Here is a 21,502-nt window from a genome sequence, read left to right on the forward strand (position 1 = left end):
TTATGTTGGGTATTTCAATGAAGTCTCCTTCCCTTTGATCTTACCAGGAGAATCAAACACATTGAATTTAATAACTTCACCATCAAATTCCATTGTCAGTGTTCCTACTCTAACATCCAATTTTGTATTTGTTGTCATCAAGAATGGCCTCCCAAATAAAAACAGAGTTGGATTGGGTATTGAAGCATCTCCCATTTCAAGTATATAGAAATATGCTGGAAAGACAAGTCCATCAACCTTTACCAAAACATCTTCAACTACCCCTAAACGCTAAGCATTAGTGTGATCGGCCAGCTGAACAATAACCCGTGTCTCCTTTAGTGGCCCAAGATTTAAAGAAGGATATGATGAATACGACATGACATTAATCGATGCTCCCAAATCTATCATACACCGCTCAATCCTTTTATTCCCAATCATACAAGGAATTATAAAGGTTCCAGGATCCTTACATTTTGGTGGTAGCTTCTTTTGGAGAACAACAGAGACGTTCTCCCCCACACTTATCTTTTCATCACCCTTCAATTTCTTCTTATTCGTGCACAACTCCTTCAAAAATTTAGCATAGTGTGGCACTTGTTTAATATCATCAAGTAATGGAATGTTTACCTCAACTTTGCGAAAAGTCTCAAGAATTTCCTTGTTAGCTTCCCCTTTCTTAAACTTTTTCAATCTGCTTGGAAAAGGCGAACGAGGGACATAGGTTAGCATAGTTGGTTTATGTGACTTTTTCTGCATTGATGGTTCATCATGGATGGAGTTGTCTACTACTTGCTTTTGCACTAGAGCTGGTGATGAAGGTTGTGTGGGTGGCTCATATTGTATACCACTTTGCAGTGTTATCGCACTTACATTCTCCTTGAGATTCTTCTCAAGTTGTGAAGGCAATTTATTAGAAAGATGATATTCCAACCTGTTATATGATGCCGCTAGTTGTCCCACCTGATTCTCCAAAATTTTGATGGACGCTTGGGTAGTTTGCTGAAACTAAAGCATATTTGTAGCAATTATATTGATTAAATCTTCAGTAGAGGGTTTTGTACTCGGTGGTTGAGCAGCTTGTGGTGCTTGTGATGGTCTAGGTGCATAGTTCTGTTGAGATTGTTGTTGAAGAGAAAAATCAGGCGGTCTAGTAGGTGTAGACTGCGGAGCAGCTTGTTGGTGATAGATAATATCTTTATCATTTTCTCCATCTCATTCATATATATATATATATATTACTTTTTCTAAATCTATATAGAATTAGTCATGCTATTTCTATGTATTTTATAAATAGTAAAAGTAATACTTGTGTTAGTGGGCTTGGTGCATTGGGCTTGCGTTGGCTTGGAGGGCTACGCTGGAGGAGCTGGCTGAAGGGAGGTGCTGGGCCTGCGTGGGCTGCTGGGGAGTCAGATGGGGCGCAGGTCTCTGGGTCGGGTGGGTCGCCAACCGGGTCGCTGGGTGCTGAAGAAGGCAGGGGCTGGGACGCGTGGCAGGCCTAGAGTGCGCCAAGTGGCGCGCTGGGGAGAAGGGAAAGGAGGAGGTTGGGCCTTCGGTTTGGGCCTTCAATTCTTCAAAAATGTCATTTTCTTCACTATATTTTTAGTTCTAATTCTTTCTTTTGCTTTCTTTTTTTTCTTTGTTTCCAAGTTCCAAAATACACTTTATTTTCTGCAAAATATAAATAAATTAAATTAAAATCACATATTTCCAATGTAAGAATATATCACATTAATTCCATGAAAATATTAATTAAAACTTAATTTATTTTGACAATTAAAATCAACAAATGTGCATTTTTCACCACTAATCAGTAATTCACATAACAAAGATTTGGATGATCACGCTAGCCAGGGTTATAAGTTTGTGAAAAAAATCCATAGTACATCTGGCGTAATTGACCTAGGAAATTACCTACAGCATTAACACCCTCAGTCTCTCCCTCAATTAGAGTAGGGAAAGTATCAGTAGCATGCCCCACAACCTGACAGATTCCACATGGTCACATCCATTGGCTTAAAGCAAGTTATTGTACCACTGTAGTTAATTGAGGCAATTGTTGAGCAAGTTGATTAGTATTAGAAGTGCTCACTTCATTAGCTGATTTGGGTGGTGGATTAGGATCTTGGCGAATGCCAACCTGTTGTGAGTTAGCAACCATATTAGAAATGAAGTTCCTGGCTGCAGCAGGAGTCTTATCAACTAGTGCCCCCCCCCCCCCTGGCTGCATCAATCATACTCCTATCCAATGGCTATAATCCTTCATAAAAGTATTGGATTAGAAGTTGTTCACTTATCTGATGATGAGGGCAACTGGCCCACAACCGCTTGAATCTCTCCCAATACTCATACAGTGACTCCCCTGAATATTGCCTTATACCACATATCTCTTTTCTGATGCTTCCAACTTTAGATGCTGGAAAATATCATTCCAAGAACATAGTCTTCGTACCATTCTAGGTCTCAATGGTACCGGGTGGAAGATAGTACAACCACTCCTTAGCTGCATCCTTCAAGGAGAAAGGAAAAGCTCGCAGCTTAATTTGTTCTTCAGTCACTGCAGCAGGTTTCATACTAGAACAGATAAGATGAAACTCCTTCAAATGTTTATTCGGGTCCTCACCGAGCAGCCCATAGAAAGAAGGCAATAAGTGGATGAGGCCCAACTTCAGCTCAAAGTTTACATCCAAAGGTGGATAATGGATGCATAGCGGTTGTTGGTCAAGATCTGGCGCAGCCAACTCTTTCAACGTCCTATTGTGAGCCATTGTCTTATAAGACTTAACTGAATCGTCTGAATTAGAGTCGTTGTCAGATGGTAATGGCACTTTAACAGGATTGACTTGTTGAGCAAGACGTTGAAAGAGTAGATTATCGGTGATAGTCCTTGAAGAACGAGAAGCTAATGATGACCCAAGATATTGTTTAAGCCTTAATAACCTTTCTTGGGTACCGTCTTCACCAGACATATACACCTGAAATTGCCCGAGTGAAACTAGTTAGTATTAGAAAAATAAATATGAATAATAAAATGAATAGCAATAGTCCCCAGCAATGGAACCAAAAATCTTATGTGTGTCGTGTACCACAACAAATTTAACAATTATTTTTCTTTCAATACTTCCAATTATTTTAGTAAAATAGCAAGCATAGGTCGAACCCACGAGGACTATCGCTCACTTTATTATTCAATAATTATCACTAAGACTTAAAAGAGGGATTTAGATTTTGAACTCAAAATTAAATAACATAAACTATAAAGCAAATAAAGATTGATATTACGATATTAAGAAACAATTAAAGGTTAATACCCACCCTCAACAATCATTCTAAATCAATAATAATAAAAATTATTCCAATTTCTCAATTAAACTATTAACCACACAGATAATGCTAAAGCAGCAATTATCTCAATCTCCCTATTACAAGTAATCAAGGCGCGGCGCTCAATGATTAACTCTTTTAGCCAAGCAATAAATCTATGAAGCATAAAATCTATTTAACTTAGGTAAAGCATTAAATCCTATGGAGACAAGTTAATCTAGACAATAAATTAATAAAGCATATAATTCATTTAACCTAGATTATATTTTTCATCACAATCAGCAATTCTTTTGATATTACTATCAATTGCAATTTATCACATACACTTATAATCATAAACTATTAGGTGAGTAGTAATTCTAAGATGACAATTGAACAATGTAAAACCTTAATTAGTTGGCCACCTAACAAGAAATCACAAAATTCATAACATTCAATTGGAAAAATAGAAACAATTTAATATTGAGAGAAATTAAAGAATAATACTCATTATCAACAATCAAGAATTCATGTATTGGGTTTTTGATTTAACCAAATATCAATCATAATCACAAACATAGTTATAATTAAAATTAAAGAGATTAAAGGAAGAAAAGAAACTAGATTGATGAACAATAGTGTTGTAGTCTTCTCTCCAACCCTTTCTGAGTCTTTTTCTCTCAAAAACCGTAATAAAAATTTAATCTCCAATTAACCCTAATAATCTTTCATAGTCCCTTTAAATTATATTTAAAATATAATTAAAATTTTGAAAATAGCGTCGTAGGCCATGACCTGAACTTCTGCGTGCTGCGGCCTAAAACGGAATATAAGCAAAACTGATCACACAGGCCGCGACCTGAAAAATCTAGGCAGCGGCCCGACTGGAACATGCAATTTGTAACGTCAATTCCAATTAAAGTGTCGTGGCCTGAGTTTTATGGGTCGTGGCCTAGCTTCAATTTCTTCAATTCTCGAACTTAGAGAGCTTGTACGTTGCCGCCACTTCAATACTTTAATCCCAAAAGCCTGGAATGCTCCTAAAACTTCATTTTAACATCATCTCAGCAAGTCTTTTTCGTCCTATGATTCATAAAGTACAATTGCCAACAAAATATCAGATTTATCATCATAAAATGTAATGTGGAAAATATGTTGTAGACTCACGAAACTAAGTTAAAACTACTAAAAAATGATATCATAACACTATCCAAGCATGGAAAAACTTATCAAATATTAATACAAAAATGACCTTATCAAATATGACCAAAATATTTTTAGGTTCTTTAATTTTGATGATTCAAAAAAAATAATATTTTTAATTTAAAAAAGAAAAATACTCGTTCGACCCTGCATTTTATTAAATGACATTTAAAAACTCATGTTTTTGCAAAATGGATCGAAATATAATCCTAGATCTAATTTTGGTCAAAATATTTTAGAATATGACCAAACTACCCATAAATGTTATTAAATATTGAACTTTAAATTAAATTAAATTAATTTCAAATATTAAAACTAAATTTAAAAATTAAAATATTTAAATTAAACAATGTTATAATAAAAAAATTAAAACTGAAACTAAAACTAAAACAAAATTAAAAATCTCTATCCTAAATAAAAGCAATAAAAATAAAAATTAAACTTTTTTGTCTTCACAGCTTATGCTCTTCAGTCTTCATCACCATCAAAACAAAATTTTATCAGTACCAAACTAAACATTTTTTTTCTCTTTAATTGTTCTTCATCTTATTCAAGATCCAAAACAAAAATAAAAACCTCAAAAACAAACCCAAAAACTCAAAAATTAAAACAAAAATCAAATTTCAGCCTTGAACTCATGAAACTCATTGTCAAACTTCACCCACAACCAGATTATGAATGAATGGAGACAATCTTGTCTTTGTGAAGATAATTCATGTTTAGGCAATATGACTATCATATTGGGCAAGCTCTCATCAACTGCCACTGATACACCATATTTTTCCCACGCAATATGACTATCATACCCAAAGCCTTCCTAATTATCTGTATGAATCAATTATTCAAACAAAATATGAGTAACTCTTATTTCTGCAAAATTAAGACAACAAAATTTAATAGTTATACAAAGAAAAAAAGGAAAAACGTACTTTGTCCAATGAGTATAGTCTATGCTGAATATAAACAAGCATGATTGTACATAGAAAATATAAATTTAGTAAATTTTAATAGAAAATGAGAAGAATTATAACTACTAGGTGTTGCGTTTACCGTGAATACATTGTAATTTTTTCCCTTTAGCCTTTCTATATATTGATGTGTAATTTACTTATGAATAACACTATAAATTTATAGAAAATTGTACAAATCAGTTTCACTGGTGAATCTGTCGAAGATAATAAGTAAATGAATAAAAGTATAAATACAGAATTACTTTAACAATCAATCAAATTATATATTAGTGGTTATGGTGTTTGAAACTCCACAAAATAATCAACATAGAGGCACCCCAAGATCACTCCTAACTAGTAACTACATCAATTGATGCCATCTCCATTCCTGCTTTAACCTTCAATAGCCAACAGTGTATAAATAGAAAATAAACAAAGTACTATAAAAAAAATAGAAATCTAGCAATAAAAGATTATGAGCACTGACATATCTAGCACAACAATCCATTATATAGAACAACAATTCAAGTATGATTTTTTTTTAAGGTAGAAGAACTTACCTCAAATTGTAATTCCCGGAGCTGTGCGCTGCAGCCCAGAGCTTCCACGACAAGGTCGCAGGCTAGAGGTGGCAGGGGAGGGCGGAGATGGCAGAGGAGCCTCCAAGTAATTGTGTAAAATGTGATATAAAAAGGGGTCATTTTAGCCAATTATTCTATTGATTATATGTTATATATTCAATATTAATTATAATAAATAGAAATATAAACTAAGTAGGTTTAGATTTAGATAAAAAAAAAATGACAAAATAGTAAATGAAATATGTGTTTTTATGTTTATTTGGAAAATAATGACAATTTAATAAATAAAGTATGTCAGATTTTGTAAACATGTCATATAATGTCTTATGATCGGTTGAAAATGAGGGCTAAATGGTAGCACTACTCTTCTAATTCATGTCCAACTTTTATAACAGTCTAGGTATTTTTTGTGACAGTTTTGCGTTTGTTATCACTTAAAAAAATAGATTTTTATTTAATTAATTAAAAATTTGAAAATTAAACATAAAATGTGTTTGGTAATTTTATTTTTATTTATTATTTTTTAAAATTTTAAAAATAGAATTTTTTCACTTTTAAAATTTTTTTAAACAATTTTTAATTTTTCTTTTTTTTTTCTTCTCTTCTTCAAATTAACACTTTATATTGTTAAACAAAAAATAAAAATAAAAGTTATCAAATGTGTTTATTATTTTTTATTTTTAAAAACAAAAAATAAAAATAGTTATCAAATATATTTTTATTTTTTTAAAATAAAGAAACAAAAATAAAATAATATTTTTATTTTTGTGTTTAAAAAATTCAAAAATAAAATTTTTACTAAAAACATTTAATTGCTAAAAGTAAGATAATCCAAAATTATATCACAAAAAATAATATAGGATTTTGCCACAAAAAAATCATAAAGGATCAAAATTGCCACAAAATATAATAAAGGACCAAAATGAAAGAAAAAAAAATTTGCTTAAGGAAGGAAGTTCCCGCTGGTGTTGGTTACTGTAACGGAGGCTCGACTCGAGTAGACTGACTCACCGTGTTTCAAATCGGAAGCGAAAATGGAGAAGCTGAAATCGGCGATTCCAGAGAGCATAAAGCTAATGTTGTGGGAGAGCACTGAAGAGGATCTTCCTCAAACATGTTCCTCTCTTCTCGACTTTCTTCTTCATTTCCCGCCGTTTCACCAAGTTGGTATCGTTTCTCTCTCTCTGTACCACCGTCTTCTCTCAAACATTTTCTAACTATTTGGAGATTTGAATGTTAGATGGTGAGAGACCTGGCTGACTTGGATAGGGCTTTGTGCGGGAAGAACAAGGAGGAAGCTTTGAAGTGGAAGGTCAAGGGTAATCAGTGCTTCGCTACCGGAGATTATGCCAATGCTTTGGACTCCTATTCCCAGGTCCTCTTACTCTCGTTCGAATCATATACTTGTTAATAGCTTTGATTCGATTTCTCTAATATAAAATATCAATTTTGAAATGTCAATGTAACCATGAGAGTGGGTTGGCAGGCTCGTTGTTTTGCTCCTATTAGGTCTAGTTTTCGATTTTTCATGCCAACTGACTTAGTAATTTGCTAGAGTTTCAGCAACAAGTATCAGAAAAAACTCAAATTATGTATATTTAGGATGCATAAATGATTTTTCAAGTGCATATTTCCTGTTTTATTTTATTCTATTTTGGGGTGTGTGTTTATTAGTATGCATATGCTTTTTCATTTACTTTGGTATGTGACACAGGCATTGCGAGTTGCTCCAATACAAGCTGATGAAATGGATAAAAACCTGGTTGCTACTTTGTACTTGAATCGGGCTTTCGTTCTCTATGTGAGTCTCGTTTTTCTATTTACTCTCTTGCCCTTTTTATTTGCATAATTGAATCTGGATTTGTGTATTCATGTATCTACGTACATACACATGCATGTATTGCATATTGTGAACATTATATATTCGTACATGCTCTCGGGATTTAAATAAAGTATGTGTTGCATTAGTGATTATCTAAAAGCAAAAGATTTAGAACCATCTAAGTTGTGCATCAATTTCTTTTCTTAAACTCTTTAAAACTGACTTGTACTGTAGCTAAAGGTATGCAATTGTGTCAGAGAATAATCTCTAAATCGAAAAGAAACAAGTTTTCTGCATAATATTTTTGTCTGTGTATTAGCGTATCTGTTAATTAATATATTGGCTTCTCCTGTTTCCCTTTAGAAAATGAAACTCCTAACAGAATGTGTACGAGACTGCAATCGCGCACTTCAGTTTTCTCCCAGCTATGCAAAGGTGAGCTGCTTTGTTTGGTGATATTTTGCATATATATTATGCTGCGTACAAAGAGAACATCTATGATTTCTTGGTCGGCTAGTATGGTTGCATTAGAAAAGTTGGAAAAGAATATCAAGGATGAAAAGAAGAAAGGAAAATGTGGTTCAGAATTTAGAAATGTTGTCTATTTTTCCATTTAACTAATTTCTATAGCACCCTTAGGATGGAATGTGTAACATGAATAACAGACAGTATTATTCCCAATTGGGTGATTATGTTCTCTCATCCTGAATGTCAATGCAGCTTAGGCATCGTCATTTCATTATCATGCTTTGTCGGAGATGTATGTTCTCAGTATTACTTGCATATTTCAAGGAATATAGTCCCTTGAAAGTTGAATTTTTATCATTTGGATTGATGTGTCATTGTTGATTTTTAGATCAGGGCTAACAGATATAGTCAGGAAAATATGTTACAGATTAATGGAAATGAATCACATAACTAGTTTGTATAACTTGGTTTTCATTTTTCTCTTTTAGTTGCTTAACTTTTTTGTAGGCATGGTACAAAGGACAGATTAATGGAAATGAATCACATAACTAGTTTGTATAACTTGGTTTTCATTTTTCTCTTTTAAATACTTAACTTTTTTGTAGGCATGGTACAGAAGACAGATGAATGGAAATGAATCACATAACTAGTTTGTATAACTTGGTTTTCATTTTTCTCTTTTAGTTACTAACTTTTTTGTAGGCATGGTACAGAAGAGGTATGGCAAACGCTTCTTTGGGAATTTATGAGTATGCAGTCAATGACTTGAATGTGGCCAAGAGTGTGGAGGTGTCATCAGGGGGAAGGAGTCAGATTGAAAATGAGCTGCAGACACTTTTAGATCGACATAGTAGAACAAGATCACCACAACAACTTTCTTTAGGAGACTTGAATATTTTTGGTATGATAGTTGGCATTATTTCTCATTAATATATCATTGCACTAATTCTGAATATTTTTCTTGTAGTTAAGGGCTACTTCTTAATTTGAAATATTTAGATGATATTGATACTATGTGGCAGATGAACTACACCAAATAAAGCTACAATGTGCCAACTCACCAGATAAAGGAAGGGGTATGGCTTCAACAAGTGACATTCCACAAGCCTCCTTAGTTCATACTGAAGAACCTTTTGCAATTGTATGAACAACCTTATTATAAGTGTTGTCATAATTTGCTTTATAATCACCCTTTATAATCAAATAAATAGCATTCAAGATATTGGTTTCCGCTATTTAGGTGCCACCTAATTGGGCATTAAAATATATTTCCATCTTGTTATAGTTTGGGGAAGAAATTTGTTTGGTCATCTGCTGTCTTGTTTTGTCAAATTAATAGTGAATGATATATATAACTTTGGCCTAATATGTTGCAGGTAATATTAAAGAATTGTCGAGAATCTCATTGTCATTACTGCTTGAATGAACTACCACTTGATAAAGTTCCTTGTACATCATGCTCTATACCATTTTACTGTTCCCAGAAATGTCAACTGTTAGCAGGGGGGAGACTGTTAAATTATCCCAAGGGTCGTGGCGCTCTTGAAAATTTATCTGACACTCTCAAACAGTATGTTGCCCAGATCACCTTAGGTGACAATTCTGAAACAGACATTGAGCATATTCCTGAGCATAAACATGAGTGTAAAGGTGCACACTGGCCTTCAGTGTTGCCATCAGAGATAGTTTTGGCTGGTCGATTATTTGTGAAGTCTGTAATGCAGAGAGGTTCCCAGGAGATTGCTAATCTCATAGAAATTCTGGTATATCTTATGAGTCTGATCTATATTCATCAATAACTAGTTCAGTTCAGCTGATGATCTTCTCCCAGTTTTATTATCAGATTTGATTTGCCTACTCAGGGTCTCCATCATTTTTTATAGGAGCTTTCGCACCATTATTCGCAAATGTCTCCTGAAAGCAAATTGGAATCACATATATATTCCACTGTATTGTTATGCTGTCTTCAGCATTCCAGTGACTTCGAAATTCAGATAAACGGGTTCACCATAGCACAGGTCTCTCTCTATCTCTCTCTCCACCCAAAAAAAAAGGTTTCCTTGTTCCTGTTTGCAGTATGCCCAATTTTTTTGAAACTACTAGTTATTCTCTATTCTTCTTAAATCTGTTCTAAACTACCTATTAATCCCCCCAAAAATAGAAAATAAAAAGCAATTCCAAGAATCACATGAAGGGGCAGAATGGTTCTCATCACTATGTTCCGTTTCCTCACTTTTCTGCAAAAATTAAATGTATAGTTTTTTTTACAGTGGAGACATAATCCTGAAAAATGAACTTGAGTAGCAAGGATAATTTCTAAAAATTGTGTACATAATCAATGACGGAGCTAAAGGGATTGGGGTGGCCATGCCCCCCTTAACTTTTTATTCTATATTGTTGTACCATATAGTTTTGAAAAAAATTACTATAAATATGCGTATAAATGTTTATTATCCCTTTAAAATTAAAAAAAAAATTAGCCCCCTCTATGTTTTAGTCCTGGCTCCATCACTGTTCATAATATTATATCAAATCGTGCTTTCTCATACTTTGTCAATATATTATCAAATATATCTTTACATATGGTATTTAAGACGTACGTTTTAGTTCTTTTTTACAAGATTCAGTTTCTTTATGGTTTCAGGTCGTCATTCTTATATCTCAAATTAGGGTAAATTCTATGACAATTGTTCGTATGAAATCCACTGACATTCATGGGCATGACGATCAATTTGATAAAGTTTCATCAGGAGCTCTTACTAGTAGTGTGGAACAGGTCTGCATTTCTTATTCTTGTTTCTCCTCCCTATTTGCTATGATCTTGTTATACTCCAATAATCATTGGACATCTCTGTTCGAGTTTTCTGGAAATGAAATTAAGTTTGATATTTATGCAATGCATTAGTGAATCTTACTGCATTAAAGTTTTTGTTACTTTTGCAGGTCAAAGTAGGTCAAGCTATTTATAGGGGTGGCAGTCTTTTTAATCATTCTTGCCAGCCAAATATTCATGCATATTTCATTTCACGTACACTCTGCATACGAACAACAGAATTTGTAGCAGCAGGATGTCCCCTGGAGTTGTCCTATGGTCCGCAGGTATACCAACCCTTGACACAAGTAGTCGATGTCCCGTTTTGCAACATGAGAAAATATCATAATTTTCTTTGTTATTCTATCTTTTTGGACAATAAAATTCAGCATCGTCCAAGGGTCAAATAAAAAGTTAAAGCAGCCCTTCTTCACAGAATAACCGTCCTTTTCCCTATATTTTACACTAATATTGTTTGAAGTTTGAACTTTGGATCATGCAAAATTTGATGTTCACAGAAGAATTGTGGTTTTGCTTTACAGGTTGGGCAGTGGGATGCCAAAGATCGTAATGAGTTTCTAGAAAATGAGTACTCATTTCGCTGTCAGTGCAGTGGTTGTTCAAAAGCAAATTTTTCTGACCTTGCTCTGAATGCTTTCCGGTGTGTCAAACCAAATTGTCCTGGCATCGTGTTAGATGGCTGTGTTCTCAACTGTGAAAAGCATAAAATAAAGAAACTTGCCCACATCAGCAGAACAAGCAGCTTGGAACCTTATTTCCAGGTATCTTATATTCTCGCAATATAATTTGAAATAAGCTTCATATGTACCGTATATTGACCATGGAGTAGAATCTTTGAATTCTAATTGAAGGAATTCCATCTATCATTTAATCACAATACAACTGATCACCATCGTAGACAATACTTGTAGGTTTGTGTATGATTGGATTGGATTGGACTAAAAAATATAAGAGAAAAAAAATCGAAGAACGAAGGTGTTGATCATTTTCCAATAACAAATTAAAAAAAAAAAGTTGGATGCAAAGTTGTAATTTTCTTTTTTTCTTACAATTGAAATTCACGAAAATTGGGAGATTGAATAGGAAAAAATTATGCTAAAGTTTTCCAATGGGATTATTTTGGTAGTTTTTAATTTTTTTGATATCCTCTCGAATTTCCAAACAAAATCACATAATAAAATTTACAAAATTACCTAAGATTTAGAAGAAAAAAATACTAAAAATATGGAGTGTGTTTGGCTACGCAAAAATTGTATTTTGAAAACAAGTAAGGATGTTTGGCATTGTTTTCAGAAAACAATTTTTAAAAACAAACTTACAAAAAACAAAAAATTTTGAGAACTCACATAACATTTTTAATTATTATTATCTTACATCATTTTTTCTATCATTAATTTATCTCTACCCACTTTCTCTACCATCACTTTCTATTCTCTCTCATCACTTTTAATCTCTTTATTTTCTCTCTCATCACTTATTATCTCATTATTTTCTCTAGTTACTACTTATATCCTAATTTTCTATCTCTTCATTTTTTCTATCTCGCCATTTTCTCTTCTTTTTTTTTTTGCTTGCATGAATTTCTCTCTTCTCAATTTTTCTTTCTCAAAATTTCTATCCTTATTTTATCTCTCCTTATTTTTCATCATTTTTTCTTTCACCTACTTTATCTAATTATTCATTATAAAATTTTGAAAACAATTATATTTGTAAATATATTTATTAATTTTTTATTTAATTTTTTTAAAAATAAAACTAAAAAATTATTTTTAGAAAACATTACCCAAACACTTGTTGTTTTTTTAAAACTACAAAAACTGTTTTCTGTTCTCATTTCTAAAAACATAATTTTGAAAACAAAAAACAATACCAAACAAGCCCATGAATTCTAGATTAAATTACAAAAATACAGAAGGGTATAATCGTAAATACATATTTTTTTTACCATAGTTTACAAATTTGTAACTAAAGTTTATAAGTTTGTAACTGTAAGTTACAATTTTGTAAACAATAATTACAAGTAGAAAATTTTAACAGATACAAACTATTATTTGTATTTTTATAATTTTTGTAAAATTTCGTATTTTAAAAAAAAAATTAAATTTACAGAGCTATGTGTAATTTTTCCTAATATAAAAGGGTTTTTGTGGCAAAATTACTCTATATTTACATAATGTAGTATTTAAATTCCTAATTTTTTTTAAGTAAAAATTACTCAAAATTGTTAAAATTTAGCATTTAAATACCCAAACTTTATTTTTTGCTGTAAAATTAAGCAAAATTATTAAAACATTGCACCTTTACTACCCAAACAGTTAAAAAAATTAATATAAATATATTTTAAGTTATTAAAATAATTAAAAATATACAAAAAAAAACATAAATTAATTTTAAAATTAAAAATATAGTTTTATGTAATTAAAAAAAGTTTTAAAAAAAATTAATAGCTAAAAACTATTAAAAGTTATCCAATCTTATCTATTCCATCTTGTAAACATCTAGTATTCGGCAAAAATTCCTAATAAAAATTATCCAATCCTATCTAATCCAATCTTTCCCTCCAAATGTAATGCACTTGTGCAGAAATATGCTGAATTTAGCTTCTTTTCCTGCCACTCTGTTTTACTTAATCATTTTCTTTTATCGATTATATTTTACAGGCTGAGAATTTCAACAGTGATAGTATAAATGAAGTGACGCTGGATACATTTTTGCACAGCAATAACTTATCAAATATGAATCCGGGATTTTGTTTGAAATGTGACTCTTACCGCGATCTAGAATCTTCTCGTTCAGCGGTAAATAAAGGTTGGAAATGTATCAGGAGGTATGCAACTGAAATGTGGTTTCTTGTGTTATTGGACGATGGGCATATCTTCCAACCTCAATCTATCAACTGTACTGTTTAACTCCTTACAGGTTACAAGATGCTATAGTTTCAGAAGATATATCTAGTTCCAAACTTTCAGATGCCTCAAGATCACTTCATCTACTGAAGTCAATTCTACATGCATACAATAGGAGCATTGCAGAGGTAAGTTTCAGCCTTCTCCATATTTACCTTCTCAATAGTTGTATTGACTTAGAATGGTTTAATATATTGGTAGGTGGAGGACATTCTTGCGCAGGCTTTCTGTCTGGTTGGAGACTTGCAACCAGCAAAGGAACACTGTAAAGCTTCAATCGAGGTAACTAGTAATGTTATAACTCTTAGAATCGTTTTGCACCAATTATGCTAACCTTTTTTTTTTTTTACTGATTAGTATTAGCAAGGATAACATTTGTATTCTGATTTATTGTTTATTTTTCATACTTATGAATAATTGCCAGATTCTGGAAAAGCTCTACCCCCGTAATCATATTGTCATTGGACACGAACTGGTGAAGCTATCATCAATTCAGCTAGCCCTGAGAGATTCTACTGCCACGGAGACCATAAATCAACTGGTTGAAATATTTTCATGTTATTATGGAAAGCATGCCGATATCATTTTCCCGCCTCTTCAATTCTTTCGTAAAGAAACTCAGAAGATTGTCCTGTAAAATGCTGAATTTATTTGATTTCTTTTTTTTTAGTCTTCTTCAAAGCACCTATACAAAGTTTCTAGCGAAATTTTGTCTTTGGAAAGATAGAGCTTTCATGTGATCTTAGGTAAGGTAACTGAAGTACAAATTTGAAACTGGAATATATTATTAAGTAATTTCACAAACGAGATACAAAAGCAGTGGTTAGTTGACTAAACAAATTGCAATCAATGAATGTTCAAGATATCTAAGCAGCAAGGTGCTAAGCATAGTGAAATCCTAGAACCAGGGCAAATTGAATGTACAACCCAGAAAATAAGAGGGGAAAAGGAAGAAATCTTTTAAAAACATCTTTTTTCCTGCACCTGGAACAGTACAAACTATGCTCGACCGATGTAAGAAAAGTAGAATTTTGCTTCTTGCTAAACCTGCATTGCATTTGGTCTTGAACTAAAAGCAATATAGAATCATCATCTCGAACTTATAGCTATTTATGAAGAAAACTTTCAATCTCATTTCGCGCCGCCTCTAAAGGCTGAAAGGGAGAAGAATGATCTTGTTGCTGGCACACCAAAAAAGTAGATGGTATTAAAATTTGGATATTGTGCTTCATAAGAGGTATGTATGTAAAGAAAGAAAAAAAATTATATATTGAAGGAAAAGGGCCAAGAAAATAAGAAAATAACGTGAAGACAACCTTTAGTTGTTGACACTCCAGTGGAATCGTCTTGCAACTTATGCAAGGAACTCCTGGTATTGACTTTGCTAATATTTGATTGAGCTGTGTCCATATAATTCATATCAGTGATAGAAAATGATTAGTTTAACGGACCAATAAATAGAGCAAGAATTCTAAATAAGTATGAATCCTTTCCATGATCTTTATATAATTTTTCTTTCAATTTCATGGGAGGCCCAGTTTTTCGACTGCATGCATTATTTTTGCCAATGAAACAGAAAGGTAAGAAAAAGGTTGTCTTTAACATCGTGAATTATAATAGCTATCTAGCTCTTTCTTTCTTTTTAATTTTTGTTTTCTTATTTAGATTTTGATATGAAAAATTGTTATCATTATCAAACGGTAAAGCAGGTCGCTGTGTATGGTCAGCATAAGTAATAAAAGAGAAAACGTACCTGAGTATACTTCACGAGCATCATAACCATCTCCTAATGAAGTTCTTTGCTGCCCATAGTTACTCTTCGCATTAAGACTAGCCTTTCTCATTAGATTGTCAGCATCATCTTCGCCTTCGGAAAAAACTGATGGGCTAGACCAACCACTTATATTAGCATCTCCTTTACTCTTCCGGGCAAACTTTAATAGCCTCTTCAATCCTTTGGGTGCATCTTTCTGGTAGACTATTGCAGGAGGATTTTCAGCATTACCCCATTCAATAATATCAGGTTCATTACTCTCCTCTTGCAGCATTTGGGACAAAGAATGACGCACACGTGGACTTGTTGATCCAATTGGTGCAGCAATGGTAGAAGAGGTAGGCTGACCTGGCCTGTCATCACATGGTGGCATGGCTTGATGTTCTTCTGTTTCAACCCAGGCCGAAGGGGAGATTATTGCTTCTTCTTCAACTTGAATTTCTGTTAAGGAGTCTGTGACATTTTTGGGCAAGGCACCATTACAATCAGCAGGGACTGAGTCAAAGTTCTCTGCCCCACTATTACATTCATGCCAGCTATTTTCCAGAGCTTCTGATTCCATAGCAGCATCTTGATGATCTACTAACATGACATCCTCTCCTTGACGCTGACTCGCCGTTTCAGAAATATCAGCAACCACTTCTGTTTCTTGCTTCTCAACAAGATTTTCGCTGTTTCTGAGCAATTCTTCTGATTGAGAATTTTTTGTCTTGTTAACAGTGGGACTAACACCAGGAGCAGTCCTAGAACCCTTGCGGAGAAAAGGTTTTGTTTCGACTGGCACTACAGTACTTTTTTTAGTTACCCTGCTATATAGCCCAGGCTTTGCTGGAATCACATCTGAACAATCCTCAGAAGCTGTCCCTACTTTTGTTTTTGTTGGTTTACTAGTCTTTTTCGGTGCTTGCTGTTGTTTCTCGTTAACAGCTTTCACATTTTTCAAGCCCTTGCCACTATTAGTCAGAGACTCCTTTCTTTGCAGCTGCTGGGGCCTTTCCACTTTAGAGCTAGGTCGAGGAAGTGATGATTGTTGCTGGGTTTTTCGACGCGTTGGAGTAGTGCCAGCAGAGGAGTTCCCAACAGGAGTTTTAGCTGGTGATGTCCCTACAGCTCTTGCTGGTGGTGTCGATGGCCATGACTTGCGTGTAGGAGGCAAGGGTGATGTTTTTGGCAAAGTCTTCTTTGCAGAAGGTACCTTTGATATTTCCTTTTTGGTTTCCTTTTTGGGGTTGGCAGGTTGAGGCAAACTTCTAACTGATTTTTGAGACTTGCGCATAACAGGCTTTTTATCAACATCTTTTACCTTTTTGGAGGCCATTTCGGATTTTCTCTCATCAAGAATTTTCTGCATTGCTTTAAATTGAGCTTCTTTCTCTGCTTTAATCCTAGAATTCTCTCCTCTGAGCTTTTCATCCCTCTTCTCCTTGTAGTGATCATAAAATCCACCTCTTTGCCCAGAAGGTAGACTTTGTTTTCTGCTAGTTTGAGTCTTTGCATGTCTTCCAGGCTTTGTTTCCATCATTTGCATCAACATCTGATTCAACTCAGCCTCCTTTAGTCTATTCCATTCAGTTGTTGCTGTTGACTTTTTGACACTCTCTTCTTCTGTGATAATAGTATCTGCTTCATTATCTGTTGGGTCAGACAAACTCTTATCCAATTTTTCCAAGTTCATGTGAACTTCAGGGGTTTTAATGGTCTCCTGACCTGTAGGTACAGTTTCTGACTCTGATTTCACGTCTGTTGTATACTTCTGATTCTCTTCATTTTCTACATCATTAGGCACAAAGTCCTCAGGCTCTGGTTCGCATGGGGTGGAAGTTTCACCCATACCTGAACTCCATCTTCTCAATACAGCTTTACTAGCATTTATAGATATATTTGATAATGACTTCCTCATTTGACCATCACCAGTTTGATCCCTTTGCTTGCTTTCAAAAAGATGGATGGCATCTTGAACGGACATTCTTCGTACATGATTCTCAGGTTTCCTATTTGGTTGCTCAAATCCTTCCTCTTCACTACTATTTCCAGATGCATCTCTGTACGGAAAACTTTTATCCCTTGCTGGGAAAAAGCCGAGGCTCTTAATGGTCAATGCAGCCGCCCTGCGTGACCCTCCTCTTCCTATTTGTACCCTCCGCATTGGAGATGCTGACCTTCTGGGTGATGCAGATCTTATCATAGTTCGACTTCTTTCTGCAGATCTTCTGTCCTCGTCACTTGATTCAGAAGACTCCTCACTTCCCGATGAAATCTGTCTCTCAACCTGAGCAGCTTTTGCAGGCGAAACTCCAAACTTTACTGGTGTATCTGAATGCACTGCTTTTGATATCTGAACATTTCCCTGTGTCTCATTTACATTGTGATTCCTTGGTTTTGGCATGAGTGAGCTCTTGACATCATTTTGGTGATCACTATTGCTCTCCTGGTTCAGCTCTAAAAACTTGTGCAAAGAATCCCTGCAATAGCCCATGCCCATATGCCTTTTTGTAAAATACACAACACACACATATATATATGTACATATACATGGAATTAAGATATTGAGCCAACCAAGTTATCAATGCCCACTTTTTCCTTCTTTTTTTCGTTTGGTTTACAGCTTACCTCAATTCTATTCCTCCAAAGTGTTCAGAAAATTTGGCTAAATCAGTAATCTCTTTGGTGGAGCAAATGGAACATGCAGCCTCGCTAAAACTAGTGGCTAATTCACTTTTTAACGCCGTCAACCTCAAATCCAGAGCTCGCAAGAGTTCATTCCTGAAATTATAAACTGCCTTATTTTAGTGATACTTCAACTAAAATGAGATGCTAATGAAAAATAAAATATGACATACTTCGAATTATCTGATGCTTTCTCAACTTGGGGCTGTTGTCAAGTAACAATACACATTAGTAAGTAGATAGCCAAAAGAGTTATAATGAAAATATAAAATGACTACTGAAAATAGAAAGAAAAAAAAAGTAATAAAAAAAGACAACTGATAAATATCATATTTCATAGTAAGCAGTGCATCACCTCGCCATACAACGACAGATGGAACCTTCTGGCCTCCTCCAACTGTGACATCTCGTCTTTCGTAAAACTAGCTGTATGCATCAAATCTGGCGAACTCATAGTCTGGAAGAATCTGATAAGTAAAAGACATGAAACAATCAGGAAATAGAACTGCTCAAAAATGCCTGCAAAAAACTAAATATAAAAAGGGATAATTGTTTGGACCGTAGGGGTTTCTATTTCTGCCGTGTATGTATGTGTATATTATAGTTATAGGAGACATCCCACCAATTTATTTTCGAAAAATTCCAAATAATTTACAATGTCCAAATCAGAGTTAAAACACACAATTGCACGTGTGACTAAGTTTTTATTATTAATTTTCTAAAAAAAATGGTGAATGCAATTGGATTATAATTTTTACAAATAAAAGAAATAAAATTACTGTAGAATTATCCTATAAAAAAGAGATAAGAAAAGAAGCACTTAAACAATAAGAACCTGTTTAAAGTTGACTTTGTAAACCATGCTGCACCATTCAGGTTTTCCGGGAGTAAGAGTTTGACGGAGGCATTGGTTCCATTAGAGTAAATTTCATTAACTTTTGGTAAATGAGGCAACAGTGATTCTAGAACTCCAGTTTCCACAATTTGTATTTTGCCTTTACAGCAAACACTTGCTTCATACCTGATGCACCCGTCCCAGACCCAAAATTATATCAACTAAAAGCTTATAATAAATGAACAGCAATCAAATTGAGTGATTAGAAAGCTCATTAACATACAACCAGATTCACGGCAGTGGAAGCCATTAGATAATCAAGATTTACCTGTTCTGTGCTGGGAAAATCTGGATTTCAGCATAATCAAGAGGTGCATCACCATCAATTTCACCCAGCATTTTACCACTGAAGCAGGAAAATCCTGAATGAGTAAAAAGGGAAAAAAAAATTAGTGAAGCCCACTATGGGATTGTGTTTCACTTAAAATATTACTAAAAGTTCAGAAAGTAAAGGTAGCCAAAATTAAAATATTCTGCAAGAAAAAGGAAGAATGCCGTCGTACACATCCACAAGCAATGAATTTAAACGGTGAAAAAAAGGCCACAATAGGATCTATGTTATCTTCTCATATATGCAAAGCACGGTAGCTAAAGCTGCCTGCCATTATTGTGTATCCATTAAAGCTCAAACCATCCAACAAAGTAAGACATAGTTACCCAGAAAAGCAAAGCAATCAAACAAAATATAAATAGAACAAAATTATAAATGCAACTCGAATAACAGGCAGCATCTTTCAGATTCCACACCAAAAAATGTCGGCATCGTCGGTCAGATCTAGACAAAGAAGGCACCTACCTTGGCCAAAACTTAGGACTTGGATACAAAATTTATATTCACAGCCACGGTAATCACGCAAGCTAACAACTCAATTTAACAAATACCCACATCGAAAAAAATTCAAAACCAAACCAACATTCACACTAAGCTCCTTTCCTTAAATAAAAATTCTTAAATTTTAAAAACTAAAAAAAGCAACAAAACCCAGAACGAAAAGGGAAGAAATCCAAAAACCCATATGAGCAAATGCAAAGATACTAAATGGGAAATCTTCCATTTTTACCTTAGAGAAGGAAAATAAAAAAAGGCAACTAGACTGGGACAGCTAAGACGACTACTCCCCGAGTGAATGCTAGAAAGAAAATAAGCAAATCCGGAGATGAAAATCAATGGTGAAAGAGAAATCAAGAAGATAAAGATGATGACGACGACGACGGTGGTGATGATGATTGAAGAGTGTAAGAGAAGCTGGCGATTGAGAAAATAATAGAAGAAGAGAAGAGCATAGTAGTGGCAGCTACTGCTCAGCTAATCTTGAACAAAAGAGCAAACTCTAGTTTCAAAATAATAAATAAAATATAAAGAAAAAGAAAAGAAAAATATAATTCCACGCCACCAATTTCCTAAATCATATTTATGACACAACACTCTTGCGCGTGTCGTTCACCCTCTCATTTTTATTGCATTTATCTGTTGTCGGTTTTTTTATATTAATATATATATAATTTATAAATAGCTTTTGCCTCTTTTTATTAATTTTCTTAATTTTTTTTTTTGTATTTATTCGTTTTTTGAAAGCAACTGCGCTCGTTCTTCTTTTTTTTTCCTTATTCCTAAATCACATGGTCGTGTCGCTTTACTTAAAAGACTAATAATTTAAAAATAATAAATCATTGCAAACTTTGTTTGGTTTTCTATGGTTTTGGTCTCGTTCTCTTTACCATTCCAAAAAATATATTTTTTTTAATTATTTTTAATTTTCAAGATCTAAAACCTACCCTTCATTTTAATTTAAGAACTCTTCTTTTTGTCAGCTTTCTTGTCTTTATTTAATTGTTTTTAAGCCATACTACATAATTTAATATATTTTCCCCCCTAAACCAAGCATGAGAAATTTTAAAGGAAAAAAAAGATACATGTAATTTGATTCAATAACTACAACAAATAAATAAATGAAGTCTAAAAAATAAATGGCACCGCCTAACGTGTCTCAAAGGAAAATCATTGAAATCAAAATGGGTCGGAAAATCTCTAAACGAATACTATAATTGCAATTATGTCAAGCCAGAAATTTATCTAATTAATTTCAAATAAATGCAGAGTAGATTTACTATAAAAGT

General features: G+C 33.7%; 3 protein-coding genes and 1 non-coding gene across 7 annotated transcripts; 2 read left to right on the forward strand and 2 right to left on the reverse strand.

The window, feature by feature from the left end:
* Positions 1-270: 270 nt before the first annotated feature.
* LOC133795808 (uncharacterized) lies at positions 271-2,143 on the reverse strand. Its single transcript, XM_062233266.1, has 3 exons — positions 2,018-2,143; positions 1,901-1,966; positions 271-987 (listed from the first exon to the last, which is right to left on the reverse strand). Exons 1-3 carry the CDS (start codon positions 2,141-2,143, stop codon positions 271-273), a joined length of 909 nt encoding a protein of 302 aa, XP_062089250.1.
* A 134-nt stretch (positions 2,144-2,277) lies between these two features.
* LOC133799042 (small nucleolar RNA R71) lies at positions 2,278-2,384 on the forward strand. The gene has a single exon (XR_009876250.1). It is a non-coding gene; the product is annotated as a small nucleolar RNA R71 (small nucleolar RNA).
* Positions 2,385-6,933: 4,549 nt separating this feature from the next.
* On the forward strand, positions 6,934-14,714 carry LOC133798096 (uncharacterized). 2 transcript variants are annotated; one of them, XM_062236286.1, is made up of 15 exons: positions 6,934-7,182; positions 7,260-7,394; positions 7,734-7,820; positions 8,205-8,276; positions 9,012-9,210; positions 9,332-9,450; positions 9,686-10,072; positions 10,193-10,327; positions 10,954-11,085; positions 11,253-11,408; positions 11,664-11,903; positions 13,803-13,969; positions 14,062-14,176; positions 14,250-14,330; positions 14,473-14,714. In XM_062236286.1, the coding sequence occupies exons 1-15, from the start codon at positions 7,054-7,056 to the stop codon at positions 14,683-14,685; spliced, it is 2,367 nt and encodes a 788-aa protein (XP_062092270.1). In that variant the 5' UTR covers positions 6,934-7,053; the 3' UTR covers positions 14,686-14,714. The 2 variants fall into 2 exon arrangements, with proteins under 2 accessions (XP_062092270.1, XP_062092271.1); XM_062236287.1 differs by lacking the exons at positions 6,934-7,182; positions 7,260-7,394 and having other exon boundaries at positions 7,747-7,820; positions 9,023-9,210.
* Positions 14,715-14,809: 95 nt separating this feature from the next.
* LOC133798095 (uncharacterized) lies at positions 14,810-20,728 on the reverse strand. 3 transcript variants are annotated; one of them, XM_062236283.1, is made up of 9 exons: positions 20,446-20,728; positions 19,653-19,746; positions 19,325-19,510; positions 18,845-18,956; positions 18,663-18,694; positions 18,433-18,585; positions 15,802-18,284; positions 15,365-15,448; positions 14,810-15,229 (listed from the first exon to the last, which is right to left on the reverse strand). In XM_062236283.1, the coding sequence occupies exons 2-9, from the start codon at positions 19,721-19,723 to the stop codon at positions 15,180-15,182; spliced, it is 3,171 nt and encodes a 1,056-aa protein (XP_062092267.1). In that variant the 5' UTR covers positions 19,724-19,746; positions 20,446-20,728; the 3' UTR covers positions 14,810-15,179. The 3 variants fall into 3 exon arrangements, with proteins under 3 accessions (XP_062092267.1, XP_062092268.1, XP_062092269.1); XM_062236284.1 differs by lacking the exon at positions 20,446-20,728 and adding an exon at positions 20,181-20,389; XM_062236285.1 differs by lacking the exon at positions 20,446-20,728 and adding an exon at positions 19,888-20,143.
* Positions 20,729-21,502: the final 774 nt, after the last annotated feature.

This window comes from Humulus lupulus, chromosome 8, assembly GCF_963169125.1.
Source record: "Humulus lupulus chromosome 8, drHumLupu1.1, whole genome shotgun sequence".
In the NCBI taxonomy this organism is placed as follows: Eukaryota; Viridiplantae; Streptophyta; class Magnoliopsida; order Rosales; family Cannabaceae; genus Humulus; species Humulus lupulus.

What these genes read in the sequence shown, in the direction of transcription:
- LOC133795808 (XM_062233266.1), bottom strand. Translation starts at nt 2,143, where the DNA reads ATGGTTGCTAACTCACAACAGGTTGGCATTCGCCAAGATCCTAATCCA. An exon ending in TGCCTCAATTAACTACAGTG is followed by an intron (nt 1,967 to 2,017) that starts GTACAATAACTT and finishes GGAATCTGTCAG; the next exon opens with GTTGTGGGGCATGCTACTGA. An exon ending in AGACTGAGGGTGTTAATGCT is followed by an intron (nt 988 to 1,900) that starts GTAGGTAATTTC and finishes AATATGCTTTAG; the next exon opens with TTTCAGCAAACTACCCAAGC.
- LOC133798096 (XM_062236286.1), top strand. Translation starts at nt 7,054, where the DNA reads ATGGAGAAGCTGAAATCGGCGATTCCAGAGAGCATAAAGCTAATGTTG. An exon ending in ACGGGTTCACCATAGCACAG is followed by an intron (nt 10,328 to 10,953) that starts GTCTCTCTCTAT and finishes TTATGGTTTCAG; the next exon opens with GTCGTCATTCTTATATCTCA. An exon ending in AGTTGTCCTATGGTCCGCAG is followed by an intron (nt 11,409 to 11,663) that starts GTATACCAACCC and finishes TTTGCTTTACAG; the next exon opens with GTTGGGCAGTGGGATGCCAA.
- LOC133798095 (XM_062236283.1), bottom strand. Translation starts at nt 19,723, where the DNA reads ATGCTGGGTGAAATTGATGGTGATGCACCTCTTGATTATGCTGAAATC. An exon ending in TTTGGAGGAATAGAATTGAG is followed by an intron (nt 18,285 to 18,432) that starts GTAAGCTGTAAA and finishes GGGCTATTGCAG; the next exon opens with GGATTCTTTGCACAAGTTTT. An exon ending in TGCTCGTGAAGTATACTCAG is followed by an intron (nt 15,449 to 15,801) that starts GTACGTTTTCTC and finishes ATATGGACACAG; the next exon opens with CTCAATCAAATATTAGCAAA.